The sequence below is a fragment of the Engystomops pustulosus genome, chromosome 8 (genome assembly GCF_040894005.1).
Source record: "Engystomops pustulosus chromosome 8, aEngPut4.maternal, whole genome shotgun sequence".
Taxonomy (NCBI): Eukaryota; Metazoa; Chordata; class Amphibia; order Anura; family Leptodactylidae; genus Engystomops; species Engystomops pustulosus.
In genome coordinates, this window is record NC_092418.1 from 108,824,584 (window position 1) to 108,839,123 (window position 14,540).

The 14,540-nt window shown below is 42.7% G+C and overlaps 1 protein-coding gene across 6 annotated transcripts in view; it reads left to right on the forward strand.

The window, feature by feature from the left end:
- Positions 1-14,540, forward strand: part of GTDC1 (glycosyltransferase like domain containing 1) — a 224,532-nt gene that overhangs the window by 119,130 nt on the left and 90,862 nt on the right. For all 6 annotated transcript variants that reach the window (XM_072122217.1, XM_072122213.1, XM_072122216.1 and 3 more), the window contains one exon: positions 14,101-14,171. In XM_072122217.1, the coding sequence (XP_071978318.1) occupies positions 14,101-14,171 (71 nt within the window). The remainder of the gene's footprint in view (positions 1-14,100; positions 14,172-14,540) is intronic.

Consider the following 14,540-nt stretch of genomic DNA (forward strand, 5'->3'; position numbering starts at 1 on the left):
ATTATTTTTGAGTCATATTTAGACCTGGCTATGACTGCATTTTAGGATTGTGGTGGCCTCTGGGCCTTTGGGGACATGGGGTGCTTATAGGCTTCTGAATCCAATTATGGGTCAGTAGTATTATTCAGAAGTAATATGATGGTTTTGGTTTGATATGAAAAATTCCTGTCCTGAGTGATCTCCCTATGCAAATCAGCCGGGGATCTTGAAGGAGGCAGTGGCTTTTCTAGGCTTGTGAATATATTATTACAGGAGCAATGTCATAAATCCGATGACAAAAATAATTAGGGTGGAGTGTGTTGACCTTATAGGTGACAGTGACCTTTTCTCTAGTTGGGCTGAATTGGTTCCATCTTTATCCAATCACATACTCTCAGTGGTCGTAGCAGAGATCTGAGCATGTAGGTAACGGTAACAGCAACACTTGTGACCTGTGTATGATGGGAAATGTTGCAAAGTAGGTGGAGACAGAGTCCACGCTAACCAATCAGATCATGTGAATGATGACAGCAGCAGTGGAGGAATGTGCTAATCTTTTGGGTGAAAGTAACCTGTCCTCATTCATTTACTTATATAGGGAGGGCTTTGGAGTGATTTAGAACAAAATGTACTATGGGAGTAAGGCTGCGTTCACACCTGGCGATTCGAAACACAATACAGCAGCTGAGAAGAGAAGATTCCGCTAGTTACATTGCTGTTAACATGTGTGTGTACAAAACATAGGTATGTTAACATAAGCATTTTGTAAGCGCAGTGCTGACTGAATGTTAACAATGTGTTAGCATTGTGTTTTGTAAATGCAAATTTTAACAACAAATCTCCTCTCCCCCGATGTTGGATTGCAGTTAAAAAAACGCAATGTAAACACAACATGTGAACGCAGCCACAATCAATGTGTGTGTGTGGGGTAATCAGGTCTCTCACTGTCAATTACTGTATATGGGAGGGGTAATCAGGACTCTCACTGTCAATCACTGTGTGTGGGAGGGGTAATCAGGACTGTCACTACCAATCAGTGTGTGTGGGCAGGGTAATCAGGACTCCTACTGTCAATCAATGTGTGTGGGTGGAGTAATCAGGATTCTCACTGTCAATCACTGTGTGTGGGAGGGGTAATCAGGACTGTCACTACCAATCACTGTGTGTGGGCAGGGTAATCAGGACTCCAACTGTCAATCAATGACAATCACTGTGTGTGGGTGGAGTAATCAGGACTCTCACTGTCAATTACTGTGTGTGGGTGGAGGAATCAGGACTCTCAATGCCAACCACTCTATGTGGGCAGAGTAATCCGGACTCTCAATGCCAATCACTGTGTGTGGTAGAGCTAATAAGGACATTGCCAATTCCTTGAGATGATATAGGCCTATCTTTGTTTTTCCCTTGGGACTAGGCTCCGGGGGACTAGACACTCCCAATTACACTCCGGACACTTTTGTTTTTTTTTTGTTTTGAGATGGGAGGGGGTGTTTATTCATATAGGAAAGACTATTAGACCCAAAATACAATTCCCAGCTTCCATGTAGTTTGATAATAAGGTTTATACATATAGTATATACTATTGACATCCTGCAATGTGCACACATTGGTTCCTGAGATGAAGCTGCAGTCAGTCTGCTCTTAGATTCTACAACTTAAGCAAAAAAAAAATTGTCATTGTAGTTGGCGCAGCACAGACCAGGTATTGGGGATCCCACCAGTACTGGGCAGATGGACCTCCACTACCAGCTTTTACGACGCCTCATTTACTCAGCGTTTTGAAATCCTTAATGGGCACAGCTGGCAGCTGAATGCAGGTTTGATACGAACAGTTTAGACATCTTTAGATGTAGCAGATGGAAAATTTTACACAAATAAAGTAAAAGAAAGTGTGCAATTAGTTTCCTTCTTTTTTTTTCTTCCTAATCCGCAGTTGCTACACGTCGCATCTCAGGTTTTGGTTTAGAATATTAACCAAAGTGGGTGGTCAGCAGCCGTCCTCAACGCAAATCCTAACTTTCTCCACATCACATTTGTTGCTGGATTCCTGCCTGGGCTGCAAACTTATGTTTGTGTTGAAGAAATGTAAATAATGGTGATGGGGAGTATGAGGAGGGTCAGCCGGCTCACTACTCTTATAGGGCCCTGGATGGGTAGGAAGGTTGCCAGACTTTTCCCAACTTTCCCTTTCATGGAAAATATGGAAAAAAAAATGGTTTGCTCTTGAAGGAACGAACTCTAGATAAGTGACCATTGCCCTCTATTTTGCCTCCCTGTTCTTCCCTCCTACCGGTGATAATTTTAGTATTTTTATTTGATGCATATTAATAGCTCCAGCATATTCCTCAGAGAGGGTTTTCACTCTAATCAATTCCAGTCTCTACTTGGTCCCACTTGGTTCTAGCTTTACTGAAAAACCAATAACGGGAAAGGGCAAGCAAAAATATAAGAAGTTACTAGATATAGTGATATAATATTGATACAATAAGATATTACTAGAGATGAGCAGACCCGAGTATATCTACCTACGTCTTGCTGGATGAGCTGCAGAGCAGCCACTTAGGCGGCTTTACACCCCTATTAAATAGGCATGGCTGTGATTGGCCTGGTGATTGGTCTACCAGTTGTCCACCTGGCCAATCACAGCAATGCCTTGTTGTTCGAGGCATAAGGCTGCCTGATTGACTGCTTTAAAGCCGACAACGGAATACCTCCAGGTTACGGGAGCTGCCAAATGGAGAATGCCAAACCCAAAGTTCGGGTCCACTCATCTCCAGTACTTACCCTGCTCAGATTTTCCATATCCGCTTTCCTGGCTCCTTGTTGATGTTCCACTTGGCCGGGAGAGAAGGCAGCCATGAGACTGCTGCGGCCAATTAATGGCTGCGGTGGTTACAGAACCAGGGATGGTAACAAACACTTGGCCATCTAACCACCAACACTTTTTTTCCAGCCAGTGTCAACAAAGTGACTGGGGAGGGGGTGACTAATCACTAAGCCAACAATGAGCTACTACAATTCCATTCTACGTTATGTCTAATTTTGACATCATTTTTGCGGTTGTCCCACCAAACACATTCTGACCTCAGGTCAGATCCTTGAAATCAGGAAAAGGAGGGACAAAAAGTTACCCCTTTTAAATTTCCTCTTAGAGTGGTGCTCCATTCACTACTATGAAGCTGTTGTCATCTCCTGCCTTCCCATAGAAGCAAATCAAGTGGCAACCATGGATGTCTATCAGCACTACATTTACAGGGAGAACTCTGGGGGAATACTGGTTCCTCTTTCTGTAAGGCCCCATTCACATGGACATATGGGGGATGTATACAAGGACTTAAGCTTCTAGTAGTACATACGTCCCCCATAGATGGCAAAAGGCGCAGAGCAATATGGTGCTACACATGCGGCACCATACCGCTCCATACACGGAATAAAGTTAGAATGTGTTTTCTCTTTCCCCGTGTGCATGGCTGTGTGCCGTGTATCTCGATGGAGAGGGTAGGGGTGACCTCTCCTCTTCAGCTCGCAGGACTTATGCCGAGCGGGCATAGATTCGTCTGTATGCCCCCTAAGGCAGTTGAGTCTCCAGCAATCTGAGGCACCCCCTATTGCTTGGATAAAGGATAATTATCTTTCGTAAACCAACCCCTTTGAGGAGCCATTCTACCCTACAGATACATGTCCTCTTAAAATGAAAATATATCGAAAAAGGAAAAAAAATCAAGTGGCTAGCCCCTCCCTGTCTGAAACGGATAAGCCCAACCCCCTCAGCTGGTTTCCTGTTGGAGTTAAGTTCCCTTGTTTGCCAAAGTTTTTTCGAAAACGAAAACTTTCAGGCAAAACTCTTTTCCCTTCTCGGTTCAGCGTCCCTTTAAACATCTCACGTCTGCATCATTTTATTTTTTTTCTCCTTTTAGCTCCTTTGAGCGCCGAACGCCATAACATAAAATATGAGCTACAATAACTAATTTTAATCCCATCTGCTAAGTATGACAACATTAGCATTTGCATTTAATTAAAAACACCCTTAAAGCAGCAATGTTTTAATCGCTCCATTTTATTTACTCTCCTCCGGTGTCACTTATAATTTTAACTTTTTTTTTTATTCTTTAATAATGAGGGAATGTTTTTTTTTTTCCGCTCCTCTTCTACGCACACAAAATAAGAAAAAAAAAAAAAAGAAAATATATTAAAAAAAAAAATCCTGTCGATAATTAGCAGTCTAGTGTTATTACCAGATTCAGGTGTCACAACTGTGTCTCATCCTCATTACAGGGAAAGAAAAAAATCACCTATCTGATTCATTATTACGAGATAATGCGACTCGGAGCCGTCGTAGGCCCTCCAGAAAAGTAATTCAGCCGAGCAAAATTATCAGCTAATTATATTTAGAATCAAAAGTCCAATAAGTATTTGCAGATAAATTGTATGAAGTGAAGTGAATAGATCTGAATATTAAGATTCATAGATTTAGCAGATGATTTGTTAATTGGTATGAAAAAGGTCATTTGATGGCCATTTATTGCATAGATGAAGTGTACTCCATTTGTGTTTAACCCACTTGATGCTGAGCCTGACACTTCTCCTTCTAAAAGGCCTCCTCCATAAGCCCATCGTGCTGCCTGCTCTCTCCCGTAAGACACCGGGTGATTACCGCTGCTTTGATTTTAGATTTCATAGCGGAAGATGAGCTAGAGATGAGCGTTGGCGACAAGTTCAGTGTAGGAGAAGCAGGATCATAAAGCATGTGTAGCAATGTACTTGAGAATTACAGCCCTGTGCAAAAGTGTTAGGCAGGTGCTGAGAAAAAAAATTGCTTCCAAAAATAGAATTGTTAAGGTCATTTTTACCATAAACAAAAGAATAAAATCAATATTTGGTATGAGCATTCTTTGGGGGTCATTTACTAAGGGCCCGATTCGCGTTTTCCCGACGTGTTACCTGAATATTTCCGATTGGCGCCGATTTTCCCTGAATTGCCACGGGATTTTGGTGCACGCGATCGGATTGTGGCGCATTGGCGCTGGCATGCACGCGACGGAAATCGGGGGCGTGGCCGTCGTTGAACCCAATGGATTCGGAAAAACCGCTGCATTTTTAAAAAAAAATTGGTCGCACAGGCCATAATCACATGCACCACGATGAAGTCGATGAACTCCGGGGCACCTTGGCGGACTTCGGCGCAGCAGCGACACCTGGTGGACATCGGGCGCAGGACCTTCATGAATCGCCGGAAGACCCGAATACTCGTCAGAGAAGCCGCCACTGGAACACAAATGGACCGGGTAAGTAAATGTGCCCCTTGGTCTTCCAAAACATTTATGCAAAATATACTCAGTTGTTTTTTTTTTTTTAAACTCAGCAGGGACATTAATCCAGACATCCGGGAGAATTGACCATATTCCCAGACAGACTGGAGAATGTCAAGATCACAGCTACGTGGGGACAATATCATCGATTCCAGGATTCTTATTTCTTCTTTAAGGAGAACCAGCAGAGTGTGGAGAGTCCTGTGGGGAGGGGCAGCTGCAAACTCCCCACTCCCAACTTTCTCTCATTTGCATTGAGCAGGCAGGGGAGGAAGATGGTGTGCAGGAGAGGAAGAATACATGAGGAGACACAGGCACACACAGGTTGCAGCTGCCCCTCCTGGGACTTGTCACACACTGCTGGCAGGGAGCCAGGTAATGTGAATTAAATTTATATAAACTACTGAAATTATTCAGAATTCTGACAAGGGCAGCTTTAAAATCAGCATTGGCATAGACTATGGAACCTGCGACCAGCTGAAAATGACATTCCTGGTGACAGGTTGTCTTTATGTTGAAGATAGATCTTAGTTGGGAGTCATTGTCCTGCTGCAGAATTAATTGTTAGCACTTCTATAGAGTTCATTATTTTTTAAAGGATTCTTTCTTTGTAAGGATGTTTCAAGCAACTTACTATCTCTACAAGGGCCGGTTGGTTTGGGGTGGAATATTCTGACACAAATCAATGCAAATTTTTCAGGAGATTTCATTTCACCATATTTAATTGTATGGAAACCGAAAATCAACTGTAGAAACGGTCATGCAACGGATCATTTTTAAAACAATCTTGATGCATCTCCGTGAATGGTATTAGAAATCCGAGCTTGATGGACCATATGCAAGAATAACTCCTGTCCTCAAGCCCTGTATTAAAATATGAAGGTTATTTCCCAGGTAGCTTTATTCTGTGGAAAAACTGATATGTAGTTGTGGCGTCACCAATAGGATTCAGCCGTTTGGGGCAGAGCACATAGGGTCGTAAAGAGAGCGCAGTATTCAAGTGCAGGTTTCAAGATAAAGTAAGATCATCTGCGATAAGAACGAGGCTCATACTCGAGTCTATAAAAAAAAGACCTCCCCCCCCGCCCCCTCCGGGAGGTCCTCTTCTATCCATCGATGCTCCGCCTCCCTCTCTCTGTGCGGTGCCGTCGCTCTAGTCATGACGTCATCGGCTCGCTGACATTCTAGTGTGTGCGCCGCCAATGGCACCTACTGTGATGTCATCAAGCCACTGATGTCACAGCTTGTATACTAGGGACATCGTTCTGCAGACTGTATACTAGGTACAGGGGCTGCAGGCTGCATACTGGGGGCCGGGTCTAAATACTGGGGGGCAAGGGCTGTATAATGGGGGGCATGCATTGGCTTCTGTATACTGGAGCAGGCTGGGACCAATGCATTTCCTACCCTCAGCTTATACTTGAGTCAATAGTTTTTTAAAAAATGTTCTGTTAAAATTAGGTACTTCGGCTTATACTCGGGTCGGCTTATACTCGAGTATATGCGGTAGGTATATTGTGGTCCGCTTGTAAAGCCAGGAGTGTATTGAAAGCTCTGGGAGAATATTGCTTGCCTCCTGTTTTATTGTGACACAAGCAGGACCAAATGTCACCATGTTGACCCAGCATAGGTCATGTAGTGGATATAAGGACGTCTAACGCTCTTTTAACCGTAAGCTAATCTGAATTCAGAGTTGCGCGATGACGTAACTTGCGCTGCGATCAAGGTGGCACCTGTTAAATAAAGAATGACCTCATAGATTCAATTCCGTTTAATATTTAAGAAGATGCCAAGCATATCTCAAGGCACACAGATTGCCGGAGCGTATGTACCCGAGGTTATGTGCTTTTTACGATTGCGCATAGTGCTCCATATACTCTTAATGATTACATGCAATTACAGTACAGGGAATAAATAGAAATGAATTAGGCGCCAGCAGTAACATTTTAGGAGACCTGTCTCCTGGAGTTTGTCCAGCCCTGATTACTCTCAGATAAATAGAACATGAGGCATAGGTAGGGTGGTTAGGAAAATTGGCCTTCAAGAGACCGTAAATTCAGTCCTGGACCTCATCAGTCAGCCATGACATGTTCCCAGCCCGATCCTCCACTAGATAGGCTCGTGGAGGTAAAGTGCTGAGAAACCTTCTGTAATCAGGAGAATTGACTTATGGGAATGCTCATTATGTGTAGGGATTTTCCCAGAAGTCTCCTCTTTACAATACAATTTGTTAATTTGCATATTGTTCTGAAGTAGTCACTTTATCATATCATTGTGTATGTTGTGCAGTTGACAAATGCTTTATTGTGCCCTGATGTTGACCGATGGCCTGCTGCTAAGGTCTCAACCACCTTATTTCTCCGTTTGGAGAAATCAAGGTTTAATCACCGGAGGCAACAGGGCTTTTTATACCATGAGAACTGTCAATCTGTGGAATAGCCGAGCTCAGGCGCTGGTCACAGCAGGAACAGCAGAGAGCTTCAAGAAGGGTCTAGATGCCTTTTCACACCTAAGTAACATTTATGGTTATGTTATATAGAATTGTTTCCCCTAAATCCCTTCCTCATCCAATCCCTTCCTTTCCTTGGTTGAACTTGATGGACCAGTGTGTTGAGTCTTTTGGAATTTTCCATATGCAGTAGGATCATAGAAGAGATTAGGATTTCTTAGGTCCACCCGTTGATAACTCTGTGGCCAATCCACCATTTTTACAGAATCCGCTTGGAAATGGGGTTTTCCAGGGTAGGAAGATCGGTGACCTACCCTATGGATACAGAGTATGAAGCTGTATGCACATTGATCAGGGACTGAGTTGACGTTCTTGATCACAAACCCTACACAGAGGGTGAAATTCTACTTCTTTTTCCATTCTCTGTGTTAAAGGTTGTCTACCATAAAAAATCAGGCAATTTATAACTTACTTATAAATCCAGGCACCCATATTCATTTCAATGGGCAATACGGTTTACGATTTCGATTTAAATGGCTGTCTTTCCCACCGTACCGTAAGTGAGATGTATAAAAATATAGAGCGTGTCCTATTTTCTCATGTATTTCCGTTCCATAAGCCCATTAGAAGTCTATTGGAATGTAAAAAATATGGTTGTGCACCGTATACTGCCGTATATACGTGCAGTATTCAGAACCAGCGGGAGGGGCATTCTGTGAGCCAGCCAATAGTCAGTCAGCTATCATTTACCAACCGTATTTGCATACATGCACATTTGGATAAAAATTGCCATGTAAATTACCGATTTGCATGGAAATACAGAACTGGAGAAATTACAGATCTGTGTGAATGCAGCCTTATCCATGTCTTCCCTCCTTCTAAAGTCAACTTTTATCACTATGCTAATAAGCCAGGAGTGTTACCCTTCAAGCCCCTTCACAGTTTGTTACACTGTCCCACCCTTCTCCCTGCTCCCTCTGCGCTCCTCCCCTCCCTCTGCTTGATATTATCTCAAGGTGGCAGGAAGTTTCAGGACACAGTGGAGGAAAGGGTGCTGAGGTGCTAGGGTAGCACTTCTGGATCATTAGCATACTTTTAATGATTTTAGGAGGAAGGAGGCCATGGATAACACATATAAAAAGATACTACAGTCCCGGTGCCTGGATCTATGAGTAATGTCCCTGGTTTATCATATTTTAATGGTTGGTCTCCTTTAATTCCTGTGTTAGAACTTGCAGGAATCAGCTGATTGGTTGATCGAAGACCCCGCCAATCTTTTGGAAAACCTATACATACAGTATCCTATCATTACTAGGAAAAAAATCTTTATCATTTTTGCTTTTATCATTGACCACACACAACTTATCATCAGTAAGATTCAATAGGTCATTAGTGATTCATGACATGAAAACTAGAACTCGGTGACCAGGGATGGGTTTTATTCTTCTAGACTTTTTGGACAATCGTAGTTTCCGAGTCTCGGCATTCCATTCCTTACTAAACGATGATTGAGTTTGGATATCCAAATTTTACTTAGTCATATACCGTATATACTCGAGTATAAGCCGACCCGAGTATAAGCCGAGACCCCTAATTTCAACACAAAAAACTGGGAAAACCTATTGACTCGAGTATAAGCCGAGGGTGGGAAATGCATTGGTTACAGCCTCCCAGTATATAGTCTGCCAGCCCCTGTAGCATACAGCCTACCCAGCCCCTGTAGCATACAGCCTACCCAGCCCCTGTAGCATACAGCCTGCCCAGCCCCTGTAGAAGGAAAAAAAATAACACTGTACTCATCTTTCCAACGTCCCCCATAGGTCCTCTTCTGTCTCAGACTGTCTCAGACAGAAGAGGACCTATGGGTGACGTCAGAAAGGTGAGTTTTGTCTTTATGTTTTTAGTTGACTCGAGTATAAGCCGAGTAAGGGTTTTTGAGCACAAATTTTGTGCTGAAAAACTAGGCTTATACTCGAGTAAGGTAAATCTACATTTATTAAAGTTTTTTATTTTTTGTAGTGCCTTTTCTTCCGCTCTTCTATATATACAAAACTCAGAAGCCAACCTGATATTTTCTTTGAAGTTGGGTTTTCCAAAGTAATATGACTAATATTTCTGGACCTGTAATAATCCATTGCATGTTCGGGATTTCTATCCCTAGCAGGTGGGAGTAGAATAGGGGCCAATGTCGGGGGCTATGGGGCTTCTTTACACCAGCGCCAAGGTTTCACACTATTAGGAATGTTTTTAGGATAATTTTTTCATCAAGGAGGGGCACAATAATTGAGGTCAAAGACAGTTTTTCCTTTTTTTTTTTTTTTTTTTAGATTCCAAGTTATTTATATTGTTTTTATTTACAGAAAGAATAGTTTCTGTCCGTAGAGCCATATATTAGCCTCATTGTAATTAATACAATGTCTTCGGTAACATCCTGCAGGGCGCCGCCATGTTTTTCTCCCGGAGCCCTGCAGGATGTTACAGAAGACAAAAGAGGACCCTCGCTGACATCGGGGGAGCAGCGCTGTGCATCGGAGGGTGAGTATACTACTGGGGGTAGGCTGGGCTGGCTGTATACTACTGGGGGCTGGCTGAGCAGTGCTGTATACTACTGGGGGCAGGCTGGGCTGGATGTTTACTACTGGGGGCAGGCTGGGCTGGCTGTATACTACTGGGGGTAGGCTGGGCTGGCTGCATACTACAAGAAGCAGGCTGGGCTGGCTGTATACTACAGGGAGCAGGCTGGCCTGGCTGTATACTACAGGAGGCAGGCTGGCTGTATACTACGGGGGCAGGCTGGGCTGGCTGTATACTACTGGGGGCAGGCTGGGCTGGCTGTATACTACTGGGGGCAGGCTGGGCTGGCTGTATACTACTGGGGGCAGGCTGGGCTGGCTGTATACTACTGGGGGCAGGCTGTGCTGGCTGTATACTACTGGGGGCAGGCTGGGATGGCTGTATACTACAGGGAGCAGGCTGGCCTGGCTGTATACTACAGGGGTAGGCTGGCTGTATACTACTGGGGGCAGGCTGGGCTGGCTGTATACTACTGGGGGCAGGCTGTGCTGGATGTATACTACTGGGGGCAGGCTTGGCTGGCTGTATGCTACTGGGGGCAGGCTGGCTGTATACTACGGGGGCAGGCTGGGCTGGCTGTATACTACAGGGGGCAGGCTGGCTGTATACTACTGGGGGCAGGCTGGGCTGGCTGTATACTACTGGGGGCAGGCTGGGCTGTCTCTATACTACTGGGGGCAGGCTGGGCTGGCTGTATGCTACTGGGGGCAGGCTGGCTGTATGCTACTGGGGGCAGGCTGGCTGTATACTACTGGGGGCAGGCTGGGCTGGCTGTATACTACATGAGGCAGGCTGGGCTGGCTGTATACTTCTGAGGGCAGGCTGGGCTGGCTGTATACTACGGGGGGGCAGGCTGGCTGTATACTGGGGAGGGGGGTGTCTGTGATCAATGCATTTCCCACCCTCGGCTTATACTCGAATCAATAGGTTTTCCCAGTTTTGGTGGTAAAATTAGGGATATCGGCTTATACTCGGGTCGGCTTATACTCAAGTATATACAGTATCATATAACTGGAAACATTTCTCCCACTTGACCAAACTCTATATATTTTATATGTCGGCTGATTTACATTGATTGTTAAACTTTTTTTTTTTTAAATGCACAATATTGTTATTGATAACATTTTTAAAAGTTTATGTTGGGTTAAATAGTCTTTTTATTTTCAACATCCAGGTGACCTGGAATTTTGGAGGTCATTAAGCAAAATAGTAGTCCTCATAGTGACCCACACACAGTAAAAATACACCCAAACCACAATAAAGGTTTCAGAAAATACCAAACCACAGTGAGTAAACTTAAAATCTAGGTACTATAGATTTCTCTTTAACAAGAATCTAAAAAAAAATCCATACCCTACAATCCAAGGAGGGACTTTATTTGCATTGTCTAATTTGGCACATGACAGGTATATAAAATAAAAAAAACCACAATCAAAAATGTGTATATATTGTGTCACTGAAAATAAGCAAAAATAAAAATGTAAGCGTGACCTCAAATAGTTTTGCAGGGAGAAAGCAGTAAAAAAAAAATTCAAAAAAAGTTTAGAAAACCCCATTCCTTCCATGGTCAACCTTTTTGGCCGAATTTCAAACCCATTTTACATAAACACAGTTAAAGACCTGTTTTGAATTTCACTTAGGTTTTTACAAGCCAACAAAAATAAAAGTATATTTTTACATGCTTCGGACATGTCAGTTTGTTGTCGTTACGTAGCGAGACAAAGCTGACACGGCATGATCATTTTTTTGTAAGGAATAACTTTATCTAACTTGTATTAAAGCCAAGTTAAAAAAATAAATTTAAGATTTTTGTATTTTTATTATTGCACCTCAGTAAATAAATCCAAAGACCAAATAAATAGATAAAATAAATCAAAATGCAAGCCCGGTAGGAGAAACAAAAAAAACAAAAACAAAAGTACAAGTCCGATATACAGGTGGTCCCCACTTAAGGACAACTGACATAGGCTACATTCACACACATGTATGGGGGACGTATATATACGGCCGACGTATATGCGGCCGATATACGTCCCTCATACACTTCTATGGGCTCACGGCCCTGTACGGGAGCGGTACGGTGCAGCACACGTGCGGCACCGTACCGCTCCGTAGCCCGGGAAAAGATAGGACATGTGCTATCTTTTCTCGTATTACGGCGCTGTGCGCCATAACTGGCTACTAACTTCTGCCAACTGTGACCTCTGGTGAAGCCATCTGGGTGCTTTTCTTGCTGTAAGGTGTCTGCAATGAAACTTTATTGATAAACCTTGCTCCCATGACAGCAGAAAATGTTGAAAAACCAAGGGACATTTTTTTTCCCCTCTAGAGTTACATTTCTAGAATATACTAGTTCCAACTTACATACAATTTCTACTTAAAGGACATCTACCACCAGGATCAAGGATTGTAAACCAAGCACACTGACATACAGGTGTGTGCTCCCTCTGGCAGAATCCGCTCTTCTTTTAGTATGTTATGTGCTGGTTTTCACATAAAAAAAGAGGTTTTAAAATTATGCAAATGAGCCTGAGGGGCTCCAAGCTCCATTAACACCTCAAGCTCATAATTTTTAAAGCCTTGTTTTTTAAAAAAACAGGGCATAGGATTAAAGGAGAGTGTATTGTGCCAAAAGAGGACACACACCTGTATGTCAGTGTGCTTGGTTTACAATACTTGATCCTTATGGTACATGACCCTTAAGTACAAATCTAAAGACTCTTGTACGTAACCCGGATACTGACTCTATTAATGGTGTACCAGTCCGATATCTTAAAGTATATTTCGACATTGAATGGACATTTCAGTAGTGATAGCTTACACAGTAGGGCACGATTACTTTTAGTTTTTTAGCTGCTCCCTAAAAAAAAACTTTCTTTTGAGCCTGTTTTAAAATCTAAAATATTATGTAAAAAATATATTTTCATTTTAAAAATTGTTCCACCATTAATAAATGCACAACTGCGGCCAAATAAAAACTTTAAACCTATCCCCCCCAAAAAAGGGGGGGAGGGGGAATCCAAAAAATTTATACCAGCTCAGTGAGTTGTCAGTGAGTTGTTACTATGTAGCAAGACAGTTTGCATCCCTGTTGTGCGTTTTTCTTAAGGAGCAAAAAAAAGCAACAGTTTGAAAACAGTAAAAAAAAAAAACAGTCTAAAAATTATATCAAATTAAAGTGTAAAAAAAAAAAAAAAAAAAAATTGTACAACCCCACATTAAAAAAAACAAGAAAAAAATAAGACGATTTGCATCCGTTCCTTCAACATAGGCAAAAAAAGCGGGCGAACGATTCCCGACTATATTTAAATGGCTCTTAACTGGATTGCCGAGAATTATGCGCATTGCAGCAGTAGAGAATCTGTTTCGTCGCGTCCGACCATACGTTGCAAATGAACATTCTTATTTTCTGTAGAATGATTAAGGAAATCTGTCCATACTTTACCCGTGTTGTTTCATGTGTTTATTTGGTGATTACAAAAATGTGTTGAGCAGCATTTAAAGGACCAGAAAAAAAAAAAAAAAAAAAAAAGAAACACACAGCAGTTCTCTGATTTGATTTATTCATCGAGCAAACATATGCTTCATGTTCTGTTATATATATAACTCAGACATAATCCATAAAATGTTCTCCCAGCGCTTCTTACAGGGAAGGAAATAGGGAGAGGGATTTCTCAGGGCCGGTCGATTTCACGTTGTAACCAGCTCTGGAGCAGCGTGCGGCCGACCTGTCAGCAAGTAAGTCAGTAGATTTCAATAACCGATCCCTAATTTCTACTTCCCTTCCAGGTTAGAAGCTGTACACTGCGGCTGTTACCCTCTGTGCCCCAAAGCTTTGGTGTACCCCGAGATCTTCCCAGGTAGGCAACATCTCACATCCCGTTATCGAGATCCTCGGCTTCCTATTCAAAGTCTGCAAACTGGAAAGTTACGCAAGAGCGTTTGTTTATTTGGCAAAACCGTCATGTTAATGTAGGAGAAAAAAAAAAATATGTGATACAATACATTAGACTGCGTTTATACATACCATCTGTTCCCTCACAATAGCAAAAATAAAAGATGATTTAAAATAGGTTTTCGCATTAGTCTCGGGCGGATACGGCAGCGCTGGAATAACACGCAGCAGGGCTGACACCGACCTTATTGCGGTTCTATGTATACATACTTCTCGCAGATGGCTGCGCACGTTTATATACACACGTGTATAGGTAAATATTTACCGCATAGGA